The 14,576-nt window shown below is 48.7% G+C and overlaps 1 protein-coding gene across 1 annotated transcript in view; it reads right to left on the bottom strand.

The window, feature by feature from the left end:
- Positions 1-487: 487 nt before the first annotated feature.
- LOC129855932 (FERM and PDZ domain-containing protein 1-like) overlaps positions 488-14,576 on the bottom strand; it is a 125,107-nt gene continuing 111,018 nt past the window's right edge. The window contains exons 12-16 of the mRNA XM_055924043.1: positions 14,217-14,433; positions 12,729-12,911; positions 11,943-12,087; positions 7,504-8,958; positions 488-7,302 (exon numbers count right to left, since the gene is read on the bottom strand). Of these exons, the coding sequence (XP_055780018.1) occupies positions 3,662-7,302; positions 7,504-8,958; positions 11,943-12,087; positions 12,729-12,911; positions 14,217-14,433 (5,641 nt within the window). The 3' untranslated portion in view covers positions 488-3,661. The remainder of the gene's footprint in view (positions 7,303-7,503; positions 8,959-11,942; positions 12,088-12,728; positions 12,912-14,216; positions 14,434-14,576) is intronic.

Below are 14,576 nucleotides of genomic sequence, written 5' to 3'. Positions count from 1 at the left end.
TAACTAAACCTCGTCATCTACGGTCTAACTAATTCTCTTCATCTACTGTCTAACTAAACCTCTTCATCTACTGTCTAACTAATCCTCTTCATCTACTGTCTAACTAATCCTCTTCATCTACTGTCTAACTAAATCTCTTCATCTACTGTCTAACTAATCCTCTTCATCTACCATCTACTGTCTAACTAAACCTCTTCGTCTACTGTCTAACTAAACCTCTTCCTCACCATCTACTGTCTAACTAAACCTCTTCATCTACTGCCTAACTAATCCTCTTCATCTACTGTCTAACTAATCCATAAAATAGAAGACACTCAGTAACCAGTAATGGTCAGAGAAGAAGAAGAGAGGAGAGAGTCTTAACAGTAACCAGTAAACTCAGTAACCAGTAAACTCAGTAACCAGTAAACTCAGTAACCAGTAAACTCAGTAACCAGTAAACTCAGTAACCAGTAAGGGTCATAGAAGAAGAAGAGAGGAGAGAGTCTTAACAGTTCAGTATTTTTAATGGTTGTAGTACAGCATGACAAAGCATAGGCGGACATCACTCATTCAGTCATTCACATACAGCAGTTAGTAAGTTATTTCCCTGATGTTTCAAAGATGCAATTATGGTTGAGTAGGGCATGCTTAGTGAGCAGAAAGTAGGTTTGCCAAATTCCAGAAACTTAATTTCCCCCAAAAGTCCAAGGTTTTTCCAGAAACTCAGGTTGAAAGATTCCCAGAATATGAATGTAGGGAATCTGGAATCCTTCAACCGGGATTTCTAGAAAATGTACCGGAATATTGCAAGCGTTGCAGAGAGGACATAAAAACACATTTTAGTCTTCATTTTAGGATGAACGTATAATAGAACTAGAAGCAGTATGTGAACATCAACGTTGGGTTCCATTCCACATCAATTCCAGGCAATTCAGACACTACACTGAAATTGCAATTGTAATTCCAATTCTCGTCAACGCTTTTAAATGAGGAAAATGTGGAATTGGAATTTGGTTTACTTTCTGAATTAACTGCAAACTGAAATTGAATTCATCCCAACTCTGCTGGACAAACAGTAGTTGTGAAACTATTTTGTCTAGATTGGCTTTTGATCTGCAAACTTTTCCCCAACAGGAAATATGAATATGTAAAATAAGATATTATTTCCCATGACAAACAGTTACCGAAACATTTAACATATAGAAATGTGCTGTATGAAATCAGGTAACACTGAAATCAGGTAACACTGAAATCAGGTAACACATGGATTCAGGTAACATGTGACATCAGGTAACACAAGAATTCAAGTAACACAAGAATTCAGGTAACACAAGAATTCAGGTAACACAAGAATTCAGGTAACACAAGAATTCAGGTAACACTGAAATCAGGTAACACATGGATTCAGGTAACATGTGACATCAGGTAACACAAGAATTCAGGTAACACAAGAATTCAGGTAACACAAGAATTCAGGTAACACAAGAATTCAGGTAACACAAGAATTCAGGTAACACAAGAATTCAGGTAACACATGAATTCGGGTTAAACATGCAATCAGATATCAGATGAAATCAGGTAACACATGAAATCAGGCAACACATGAAATCAGGAAGCACAAGAAATCAGGTAGCACAAGAAATCAGGAAACACGTGAAATCAGGTAACACATGAAATCAGGTAACACATGAAATCAGGTAACACATGAAATCAGGTTACACATGAAATCAGGTAACACATGAAATCAGGTTACACATGAAATCAGGTTACACATGAAATCAGGTAACACATGAAATCAGGTAACACATGAAATCAGGTTACACATGAAATCAGGTAACAGATGAAATCAGGTTACACATGAAATCAGGTAACACATGAAATCAGGTTACACATGAAATCAGGTAACACATGAAATCAGGTAACACATGAATGTGTGTAGTTCAAGTTGGAAACAATGCTAATGTCTGAACAGTGAACATGCAGGTTGAATGAGTTTGACATCTCTTTCCAGAAACAAAGTGTGGATAGAAAAACTACAACTAGTAAGCTTACTATTCCCTATGCAGCGCACTACTTTTTACAAGGGCCCATAGGGCTCTATAGGGAACAATCAAAAGTAGTGCCCTATACTGGGAATAGGCTTCCATTGGGACACAACCTGTAAATATAAATGGCCACCTTTTTTTTTTACAACCACATAACGTTAGGTTTGTGTGCTAATTCTCTACGCTTCCCCCAAAATGTACACTCCCCGCGTCCCCCCCCCAACTCCCCGATTTAAAAAAGTAATACACAGACATCAGCATTCAGCTACTAGGTTTATAAAATATCATACACAGTGATGAACCTTTATACGGTCCGTCTAGATAGTACACTCTAAGGGCACTATTCCCTACGTAGTGCACTACTTTTGACCGAGTCCTATAAGCCCTTGTAGTGCACTATAGAGGGAAGAGGCCATTTGGGATATAAATTCCCTCCTTTTTTTGGTTTTGTAAACGGTTGACATTCAGAGCCCCGCCCCCTCATCTGAGGGTTGGTCATGTGACCATACCGCCTGTCACGTATTCAGAGATGGGGAGAGAGAGAGAGAGAAAGAGAGAGAGAGAAAGAGAGAGGGAGAGAGAGACAGACAGACAGACAGAGGGAGAGAGAGACAGAGAGAGAGACAGAGAAGGAGAGACAGAGAGGGAGAGACAGAGAGGGAGAGACAGAGAGGGAGAGGGAGAGACAGAGGGAGAGAATGAGGGAGAGAGACAGAGAGAGGGAGAGACAGAGAGGGAGAGACAGAGGGAGGGAGAGAATGAGGGAGAGAGAGAGACAGAGAGAGAGAGAGAGACAGAGAGGGAGAGACAGACAGAGAGAGAGAGTAACAAATAAAACCTTCCACTGACTGATCAGCCAAATAATAACACAATCAACATGACTGTACCTTTCAGCCAACTCTGGAGTGTGTGTGTACCGACATCCTCTTTTCTGTAAACACACCCATTCCCTCCACATTCCTCTTTTTCACACCCCACATCGATACCATACAGAATCAATAATCATAGTGATAACATCACAAATAAATAACACATCAAAACAAATCAATTATGAATGAAAACAAATAAATTATTAATGAAAACAAGTAAATAATGGACATTCAAATATAATAGTTACTTAAATACTATATTAACGCAAGCAGGTTGGCTTTGAGTCCGGAGATTGTCATTGCGTGAGGCTTCTTGCAGTTTGGTGATGTCCAGTTCGTCCCTCGTTGTGTGGCTGCAGTACTTGCACAGCGTACTGTAGGTTACTGTTAAAAAAGCTTAACAGTCATTTGGGACCTGTTATGACATCACTTGTATGTCCTCCAGCGTGTCACATGTTCTCTGTGATGTCACACAGGCACTTTGTGATGTCATAGAGGTTCCTTATTTATGATGCCACAGAGGCTCTCCATGATGTCACAGGAGATTAGAACCGTCTTGTTTCATCCATCTCAGCTCTCTCTCCTTTCAATTGTGCTTCTACTTTCTTTTTCTCGCTACGTGGACTTGTTGCAGTTCACACATTCATTCCCCACTCAGCCTGGTGACTGACTGATTGGCTGGCAACCCTGTGTAGTGGGTCTAGAGGTCAGAATTGAAAGGTCAACCGACAGGTTGTTATAGGGGTCAGAGATCGTTGGTTCAGTTCAGAGCGAGGTGAGTGTGCGGAACAGCTGTGTGAGGCAGAAGACGGAAGCAGTGAGGGCGGTACACTGCTTTGCAAGGAGCTTGGTGCTGAGGTCATGACAGCTCCGCCTCCCGCTCGCCCTCTCCGCCGCCAGCACAAACTCCCGGTACGTTCTGGCCACGTCCGCCAGCCCCGCCAATGCTTCGGCATTCCTCCGGTCGCACCGGTCGCACCCAGAGAACCACAGGCACATGCCGGCCATGCCCACCAGGGTCCTGAAGCTGTCGGAGAGGGAGAAGAGCATCTCGTCTGGGGTCTGCCCAACCCGGACCACCTTTTGACAGCCAGCCATCAGCCTCCGGGCCTCCCCGTGGAGAAGACGCTTGTTCTCTGAGAAGTGGGTGGCGCAGGTCTCCCTGGGGTGCCTCCCCCCTCTCCCCCCCATCCTCCCCCCCTGCAGGAGGGTGAGAAGCTCGTCCACGTCGCTCCGGATGGTCTGGAACCCTGCGGGGGGCGGTGGGAAGCGGTGGTGGCGTAGTCGGCTGATATCATCATGGAGACTTGACTGGGACAAGAAGCAGTTGGACGGGGAAAGGAGCGGGGAGAGGAGTGGGGAGAGCTCCATGGAGGAGGAGGGGGGCAGGACGGAGTGAGGGAAGGAGGGAGAGAGGAGGGAGGAGGGAGGGGAGGAGGAGAGGAAAGAGGAGAGAGGAGGAGAGGTCGTGAGGGGGAGGGCCAGCGCAGAGGAAGAGGGTTGGGAGGCGGGAGGAGAACTTGTCCGGCAGGAGAACTCGTAAACTGTCAACTCATCGTCGAAGCTGTCACCCCCGCTGAAACAGTTGGTATAAACCAGCGGTAGCGGACACCTGCATGCCTCCAGGGGCGTCTGCACCCCCTCCAGGACCGCCTCGCACCCAGACGCCAGCACCGAGCTACACCCAAAATCAGGCTTTGCCGGCGAAAAGGATTCCATGTGGGCCTGGTTGGGCTGGGTCTCACAGGTGGAGGTGAAGACCCCACAGCCTGTAGTCAGAGTGTTCAGCAGGCCTGCCTCCTCGCCTGGGGGTTTACAGTAGCTGTTGCTCCCAAATGGCCGTCCTCTCATGTTATAACCAGGGAAGCTGAGCCCCGGTCCGTTCAGACTCTGTGTGGTCACCACTATAGCAGAGGGGCAGGAAGACAATGGAGCGGACATTTTGGGGCCTGAAAGGGGTTCAGGGCAAGGCTCTGGCTTGGGTTCTACTCTGATGGGGTGAGGATTAGAAGAAGAGGAATTCAGACTCTGTGTGGTTACCGCTAAAGCAGGGGGATAAGAAGACGACAAGGTGGCCATTTTGGAGCGTATGGATAGTGGTTCATGGTCTGGTTTGGGCTCTACGCGTATGGGCATGGGAGAGGAAGGACAGGAAGGTAATGGGGCGGCCATTTTGTGGATAGTGGGGCCTGGGGAGAGTAGTTCAGAGACTGGTTTGGGCTCCAGACAGATAGGAGGGGCAGTTTCCACTGTAGCAATGGGACAGGTAGGCAACTTGACAACCATTTTGGGATCTGGTTTGGACTCTAGAGAGATGGGTGCTAAAGGGGGAGGAAGGGAGGATCCGTAGACCATCACAACCTTCTCGACCACCTCCTTCACCTCCGAAACCGTCAACCTAGTGATTTCCGCCCCGGCCGTCTCCACAACAACCTCGCCAACCTCCGATTCTGTCAGCGTAACCTCGGAATCATCCGACTCTGCCAACGCCACCCCGGAATCTTTCAAATCCTCCACTGTCGCCACCTTTGTGACATCGTCTTCCTTGATGGTTTTGGTGGTGACCATTACCTCAGTCTTGTTGCTGGTGGTCTCCGGAGAGGGGCTCCTGTTGGGGCTTCCCACCCCAGAGAGGGTGAGGGTTTCCTGGGAGCGAGATAAATAGAGGGGCAAGCTCTGGATCTTCCCCCGTAATGTGGAGGCCGAGAGACTTTGCCCGATGATGCCCGGTGAGCAAGGCCGGAGGAGGAAGCCTGTTGTAGGTGATATGGGAGACTCTTTGGGGATGTTAGCCATAGCTGAGTTGGCATTAGCTGAATTAGCATTAGTCATAGCTAAGTTAGCATTACCTGTAGAATCATTGCTAGTTGTAAGGTAATGAATTATAGCATTAGCTTCATTGTTAGCCGTAGACAAATCGGCATTAGCTATAGTGTTAGCCGGAACAGATTTGATGCTATTTGTATCTTTGTGATTAGCAGTGGCTAAATTAGAGTCAGAGCTAACTGTAGTCTCAGTGTTAGCCATGACAGAATGAATGTTGGCTGTAGCTGCAATGTTAGCCGTAGCAACATCAGTGTTATCAGTAACAGAATTAGTGCTAACTATAGCTTCATCATTGTCAGTTTCTGCTTTCCTTTGGCGTGTCAGGTCTTGGTGACTGATAGTGAGTTTTCTATGGACTTGAGTCAAGCAGCTAATGTCCTTCACTCCGTCTGAGAGTGTGAAGGGTTGAGACCCCACATTCCCATCCTTGCTATCCCTCTCTCCCCTCTCCGTGTGGAGGATGGAGGGGGCTGGGAAGGGTGGCAGTGGAGAGGTGGGGGGAGGAGGAGCAGAAAGGGGAGTCACGCTCTCCTCACCACCAGCCACGCCTTGTTCACCCCCCGTGTCCCTCCCACACACACCTGGATGGGAGATACTTATTTGGGGTACGAAAGAATCTTCCTGATCCTCGTCTTTCGTTAGACACAGAGGTCGTCTACTAAACTGGGACCCCCTAACAGAGGGTGGACCTTCAGAAATGAGCGAGGGCTGTCTCTGCTCTCTGTCGCTCTCCCCCTCCTCCCCCGTTTCCTCCCCCCTCTGCCCCTCCTCCTCCTTAATCTCAGTCAGAAACATGTGACATGTGAACGGTCCTGCCCCTGCTTCTCCACCCCGCTCCTCTTCCTCCATCTCTCCCTCCACCTCCTCCCCGTCTCCTCTCCGATCAATGCTCTCCTTGCCGTCTGGTTCGACTCTACAGCGGACAGCCGTGATGGAGAGGGAGGCTGCCGACACCAGGGCCGTGACCGATTTGGACTCCATCACGTCGGGCTCCGTCTCCATGGACTGCCGCCTGCTCCTGGAGCTCCTATGGAGGTCAGCCTTCGGGTTATCAGGCGCCCGTGGATCTCCCTTTGGGTTACCAAGCACACGTGGCTCTCCAGGTCCCCGATGGGACCCCTCTGGGCTGGGCTTGGTGAGGATCGGCTTGGACTCGAGCTGGAACGCCTCGCCCTCGGCATGGCTCAGAGAGGAGACAGTAGGACATGGGTTCTGGCTCTGCTCAGAGGGTTCTGGGTCCAGACTCAGCTGCTGGCTTTCGTCTGAGCTCTCTGTCCGGTTCTGTGCCCGGTCCGGATACTGATCAGGAACGTGATCTGGGTTCCAGTCCATGTTCCGCTCCTGGTTTTGGTCCGGTCCAGGGTAGGAGACTGTTGAGGTGAAGTCGGTCTGCATGAAGGAACGCCGTTTCTTCGATCTTTTCCTAGAGAGCCTGGAGAACATCTCTCCTCCTCCTTCGTTGGTCTCTCCCTCTCTACCCTCCTCTCTTTCATGCCTCGTTCCTTCAGCCAGGCTGATTCTGATGTCACTCAGGCTCACAGTTTGCTGCGTCATTCCACTCGTCATCTCGGCTGAAAAATCTGAAAAAAAATGACAACTTTATGTGAGGAAAGAAATCAGAACAAACCTAACATAATAAAGTGCATAACCCCACCAACCTCTGGACATCTAAGAGGAACTAACTCTTACACCTTACAGTACAGTAATAACCCCACCAACCTCTGGACATCTAAGAGGAACTAACTCTTACACCTTACAGTACAGTAATAACCCTGACACACCTCTGGACACAGTCCCTGATGTTGGGTCTTCAGGCGAGGCGAACCGATCCTTCGCATCAAAGAACTCCTCGTCAGAACTGCTGTCTCCGAACCCTGGAGGCGGCTGGAGGATGGGCACGGGCTCCAGGGTTAGGAGCGCCCCCTGCTCTTCCTCCTCACCACCACCCTCCTCTTCCTCAGGCTCAGGGTGAGGGTGGGTGAGGCTGCGGGTGCTATCAGGGGTAACATTAGGGCAGATATTGTAGTAATGCCTTGCGTCTTTCTGCTCGAAGGTAAACACACAGTCCATAAGTGAGGAGGAGGAGGAACGAGGACGTCCGGAAACCGAAAATACCTCCTGTCCAGTTCCTTCATTACTCCTCCTCCTCTCTTCCCTCTTCTCCTCCTCGTCCTCATCGTCACTCGCCTCCGGAGGACTGGGGAGGTACTCCAGCATGAGAGAGAGCTCAGCGTAGTTCAGGTTCTCAGAGGGGTCAACCACGGGGGTCACAGGTTCAGAGTTCACGGAGTCAGGGGTCATGGGAGAATGGTGAGGGTTGACCCAAGCTCCGTTGCCTGATCTCCTCCCTCTTCCCCGTCCTCTGCACTCTCCTCCCCCTCCTCCTCCTCTCCACTCTCCTCTCCACTCTCCTCCTACCCCTCCTCTCCAATCTCCTGACACCCATCCACCTCCTTCTCCTCTCCACTCTCCTGCCCCTCCTTGGGGTGAGGATGCACCCCCTCGTGGGTGTGGCTGGGGTTGGGGGGGCTCCACTGTGAGGCGGAAGGGTGGGTGAGGGTGGGAGGAAGAGCAGGCGATCAGGTCATCTTCCTCCAGAGCATCCAGGGAGTCACTGGAGATGCTGGTCATGAAACGAGAGTCAGTACGACACGAGTCTGACGCCTCCTCTGATACGGACGGGTGCTCTTCTGTCGTAGCTCCCCCAACCTCCCCTCCTCCTCTCTCCTCCTCTCCTTTCCTCTCCCCTCCACCTCTCTCCTCCTCTCCTTTCCTTTCCCGTCCTCCTCTCTCCTCCTCTCCTTTCCCCTCCCCTCCTCTTTCCTTCTTTGCTCTCTCGTCCTCTCCTTCTCTGCCGTCTTCCTGCATTCCTCCGTTCTCTGCTCCTCGTTGTTTCTCGGACTTCGCCTCTTCTCCAGCTTCAGTGTCTTTCTTTCTCTGGTCCCCAATTCCTCCCACCTTCTCCTCAATTGTCTCCTTCTCTCTGTTTTTTCTCAGTGGAGACATAGTTCCGTATTTCATATTTTTCTCTTGTTCTCCTTCTCCCTTCTCCTTCTTTTTCCTCTCCTCTCTCTCCTTTCTCTCTTTCCTCTCCTCTTTCCTCTCCTCCATAATCCGGCGTAGACCGACAGGGTCTGATGTGGTTCGCTTGTTGTTATGGGATACGAGGGAGATGAGAGTGTCCATGTCCATGTCTGAGGAATCGTCCGAGTCACTGCCACACCTCGACACATAACCTATAGACACACACCATGACAACATGAAACCTGGAACACATAACCTATAGAAACACACCATGACAACATGAAACCTGGAACACATAACCTATAGAAACACACCATGACAACATGGAACCTGGAACACACAACCTATAGACACACCATGACAACATGAAACACATAACCTATAGAAACACACAATGACAACGTGAAACCTGGAACACATAACCTATAGACACACCATGACAACATGAAACACCGCGACACCTAACCTATAGACACACACCATGACAACATGAAACCTGGAACACATAACCTATAGACACACACCATGACAACATGAAACCTGGAACACATAACCTATAGACACACACCATGACAACATGAAACCTGGAACACATAACCTACAGAAACACACCATGACAACATGAAACCTGTAACACATTACATCATGAAAAAACACTTCTGCAACTTGATTTTCATGATAGGTTTACTTATTTAACAGCTTACAGTATATACTGCACTATCTGACACACAGGCACAACCTAGTTCTACTGTCTGACACAGATACAACCTAGTTCTACTGTCTGACAGAGATACAACCTAGTTCTACTGTCTAACACAGACACAACCTAGTTCTACTGTCTGACACACAGATACAACCTAGTTCTACTGTCTGACACACAGATACAACCTAGTTCTACTGTCTGACACACAGATACAACCTAGTTCTACTGTCTGACACACAGATACAACCTAGTTCTACTGTCTAACACACAGATACAACCTAGTTCTACTGTCTGACACACAGATACAACCTAGTTCTACTGTCTGACACACAGATACAACCTAGTTCTACTGTCTGACACACAGATACAACCTAGTTCTACTGTCTAACACAGATACAACCTAGTTCTACTGTCTGACACAGATACAACCTAGTTCTACTGTCTGACACACAGATACAACTTAGTTCTACTGTCTGACACAGATACAACCTAGTTCTACTGTCTGACACACAGATACAACCTAGTTCTACTGTCTAACACAGATACAACCTAGTTCTACTGTCTGACACAGATACAACCTAGTTCTACTGTCTAACACAGATACAACCTAGTTCTACTGTCTGACACAGATACAACCTAGTTCTACTGTCTCCTTCTTCTTTTCTCTTCAACGATTTAATTATTGAAACATTCTAAACTGATATCATTAGAGTGGCAGATGTCAACTCACCAATTCAAACTCTTTATGGAAAATACATGTTACTTTTCAATTCCTTAATTGACTGAAAGGACGTTGTCCCTGTTGTGATTAGCCTGGTAGTGGGGTGGTATTGTACCTTCCTCAGCAGAGACTTGGTGTGTGTGTGTGTTTGTGTCCGTCTGTGGTAGCATACCCTCTAGCCTGGTAGTGGGGTGGTATTGTACCTTCCTCAGCAGAGACTTGGTGTGTGTGTGTGTTTGTGTCCGTCTGTGGTAGCATACCCTCTAGCCTGGTAGTGGGGTGGTATTGTACCTTCCTCAGCAGAGACTTGGTGTGTGTGTGTGTTTGTGTCCGTCTGTGGTAGCATACCCTCTAGCCTGGTAGTGGGGTGGTATTGTACCTTCCTCAGCAGAGACTTGGTGTGTGTGTGTGTGTGTGTTTGTGTTCGTGTGTGGTAGCATACCCTCTAGCCTGGTAGTGGGGTGGTATTGTACCTTCCTCAGCAGAGACTTGGTGTGTGTGTGTGTTTGTGTTCGTGTGTGGTAGCATACCCTCTAGCCTGGTAGTGGGGTGGTATTGTACCTTCCTCAGCAGAGACTTGGTGTGTGTGTGTGTTTGTGTCCGTCTGTGGTAGCATACCCTCTAGCCTGGTAGTGGGGTGGTATTGTACCTTCCTCAGCAGAGACTTGGTGTGTGTGTGTGTTTGTGTCCGTCTGTGGTAGCATACCCTCTAGCCTGGTAGTGGGGTGGTATTGTACCTTCCTCAGCAGAGACTTGGTGTGTGTGTGTGTGTGTGTTTGTGTTCGTGTGTGGTAGCATACCCTCTAGCCTGGTAGTGGGGTGGTATTGTACCTTCCTCAGCAGAGACTTGGTGTGTGTGTGTGTTTGTGTCCGTCTGTGGTAGCATACCCTCTAGCCTGGTAGTGGGGTGGTATTGTACCTTCCTCAGCAGAGACTTGGTGTGTGTGTGTGTTTGTGTCCGTCTGTGGTAGCATACCCTCTAGCCTGGTAGTGGGGTGGTATTGTACCTTCCTCAGCAGAGACTTGGTGTGTGTGTGTGTTTGTGTCCGTCTGTGGTAGCATACCCTCTAGCCTGGTAGTGGGGTGGTATTGTACCTTCCTCAGCAGAGACTTGGTGTGTGTGTGTGTTTGTGTCCGTCTGTGGTAGCATACCCTCTAGCCTGGTAGTGGGGTGGTATTGTACCTTCCTCAGCAGAGACTTGGTGTGTGTGTGTGTGTGTTTGTGTCCGTCTGTGGTAGCATACCCTCTAGCCTGGTAGTGGGGTGGTATTGTACCTTCCTCAGCAGAGACTTGGTGTGTGTGTGTGTTTGTGTCCGTCTGTGGTAGCATACCCTCTAGCCTGGTAGTGGGGTGGTATTGTACCTTCCTCAGCAGAGACTTGGTGTGTGTGTGTGTTTGTGTCCGTCTGTGGTAGCATACCCTCTAGCCTGGTAGTGGGGTTGTATTGTACCCTCCTCAGCAGAGATTTGGTGTGTGTGTGTGTTTGTGTTCGTCTGTGGTAGCATACCCTCTAGCCTGGTAGTGGGGTTGTATTGTACCTTCCTCAGCAGAGACTTGGTGTGTGTGTGTGTTTGTGTCCGTCTGTGGTAGCATACCCTCTAGCCTGGTAGTGGGGTGGTATTGTACCTTCCTCAGCAGAGACTTGGTGTGTGTGTGTGTTTGTGTCCGTCTGTGGTAGCATACCCTCTAGCCTGGTAGTGGGGTGGTATTGTACCCTCCTCAGCAGAGATTTGGTGTGTGTGTGTGTTTGTGTTCGTGTGTGGTAGCATACCCTCCTCGGCGGACACGCGGTGCTGCTTGGCGTCCTGTGACCAGGGGAAGATGATGAGGCTGGGGTCCACTAGGGCACGACAGTACCCTGCCACCAGACAGGACAGTTCCTTAGCTGCTACTGACTCCAACAACAGGGTGATAGGCTGGGGAGTGAGAGAGAGGGAGAAGAGAGGAGGAGGAGAGGAGGGAGGGGGAAGAGAGAGAGGAGGAGAGGAGGAGAGGAGAGAGGGAGAAGAGAGGAGGAGGAGAGGAGGGAGGGGAGAGAGGAGGAGAGGAGAGAGGGAGAAGAGAGGAGGAGGAGAGGAGGGAGGGAGAAGAGAGAGAGGAGGAGAGGAGAGAGGGGGAGGAGAGGGGGAGGGAGAAGAGAGAGAGGAGGAGCGGTGGAGGGGAGTAGAGGAGAGCAGAGGAGAGGAGGGGAGGGGAGCAGAGAGGAGAGGAGGGAGAAGGGACAAGAGAGGAGGAGGAGAGGAGAGAGGGAGAAGAGAGGAGGAGGAGAGGAGAGAGGGAGAAGAGAGGAGGAGGAGAGGAGAGAGGGAGAAGAGAGAGAGGAGGGAGGGAGAAGAGAGGAGGAGGAGAGGAGAGAAGGAGTGGGAAGAAAGAGAGGATGAGAGGAGGGAGAAGAGAGAGGAGAGAAGACGAGGCATCAGTGATAAAAACACGTCTTTCAGTAGTCGGAAACTAGCTTTTGGCGAAATTGGCTTTATAGCGTGTGTGTGTGTGTGTGTGTGTGTGTGTGTGTCTGCTAGTCCGTGCGTGCGTGCATGTCTGTGTTTGTGTATCATACCTTGATGTCCTGTAGATATATCTTGACCAGACTGACACGGTCAGACTCTGGTAGCAGCTCTATGCGTGTGATACTGCTAAACTCTGTGAGGGTGGTCATGATGCTCAGTTTGTGGTTCACCACCTGACTGATACCGTACCGCGACCCCACCAACAGGGTCACCATCGACTCTCTGTCCTGGAGCTAAGGAGAGAGAGAGAGGGAGAGAAGAGAGGGAGAAGAGAGAGAATGACGTTCTCATAGACAGTTGAGGTCAGTTGAGTGTTTTTCTCTCCTAGAACTGTGGGTAAGGGTGGTGCATCATGGGAGTACTGAAGATCCATGTGGTTTCTTCCTTGGATCTGTGGGTAAGGGTGGTGCATCATGGGAGTACTGAAGATCCAGGTGGTTTCTTCCTTAGATCTGTGGGTAAGGGTGGTGCATCATGGGAGTACTGAAGATCCAGGTGCTCTGGCCACCTAATTCCCGCCCCAACAACCAGCACTTCCCAACTCAAGGTGTAACTTTGGCCTGAAAACATGGCACTCCCTGGCCACACCACCAGGGGGTGCCAAAATAGAATAATGAATAGCTCTGTCCTCCCCACTGAAACACATTTTATCCTGTCAGTAGACAGAGATGAATAGAGAGAGAGAGACACCATGACAGGGACACGTTGATAGAGATGAATACATCATGCCAGCACTGACAAAGAGAAGTAGAGAGATAATATAATCCTTCACGGTGGTGCTGAGGGACTACCATCATGATATAGACAGAGATAACTAGAGATAGATAGAGGTAATCTCTCTCCTACCATCATGATATAGACAGAGATAACTAGAGATAGATAGAGGTAATCTCTCTCCTACCATCATTATATAGACAGAGATAACTAGATAGAGCTGATGTCTCTCCTACCATCATGGTAGAGATACAGAGATAACTAGAAAGAGGTAATCTCTCTCCTACCATCATGGTAGAGATAACTAGATAGAGGTAATCTCTCTCATACCATCATGGTAGAGATAACTAGATAGAGGTAATCTCTCTTATACTATCATGGTAGAGATACAGAGATAACTAGATAGAGGTAATCTCTCCCCTACCATCATGGCAGAGATACAGAGATAACTAGATAGAGGCAATCTCTCTCCTACCATCATGGTAGAGATAACTAGATAGAGGTCATCTCTCTCCTACCATCATGGTGGAGATACAGAGATAACTAGATAGAGGTCATCTCTCCCCTACCATCATGGTAGAGATACAGAGATAACTAGATAGAGGTAATCTCTCCCCTACCATCATGGTAGAGATACAGAGATAACTAGATAGAGGTCATCTCTCCCCTACCATCATGGTAGAGATACAGAGATAACTAGATAGAGGTATTCTCTCTCCTACCATCATGGTAGAGATACAGAGATAACTAGACAGAGGTATTCTCTCTCCTACCATCATGGTAGAGATACAGAGATAACTAGATAGAGGTAATCTCTCTCCTACCATCATGGTGGCGCTGAAAGACTTCCCGCCGAAGGACTTGAGGTCGCACAGCTCCTCCAGGTAGTTAATCTTCGCCTGATTGGCCGACAGCACCTTCTGCTTTGGCTCCTGTGATTGGCTCTTCTTCATGTGATAGCCAATGGCCTTTCTCAGATCCTTCTCCCTCATGTTCCTCAGGAGGGTTGAAGAGATAAAGTTCTCAATGCCCCAACTCTTCCTGTAGAGAAAACATAGGGAATATGATCAGCTGTAATGTTCTGTTCTAATAGAGGGAATATGATCAGCTGTAATGTTCTGATAGAGGGAATATGATCAGCTGTAATGTTCTGTTCTAATAGAGGGAATATGATCAGCTGTAAT

The sequence above is a fragment of the Salvelinus fontinalis genome, chromosome 5, assembly GCF_029448725.1.
Source record: "Salvelinus fontinalis isolate EN_2023a chromosome 5, ASM2944872v1, whole genome shotgun sequence".
Taxonomy (NCBI): Eukaryota; Metazoa; Chordata; class Actinopteri; order Salmoniformes; family Salmonidae; genus Salvelinus; species Salvelinus fontinalis.
The sequence above is the reverse complement of the archived record's forward strand: the minus strand, read 5'-3'. Positions and strand labels throughout refer to the sequence as shown.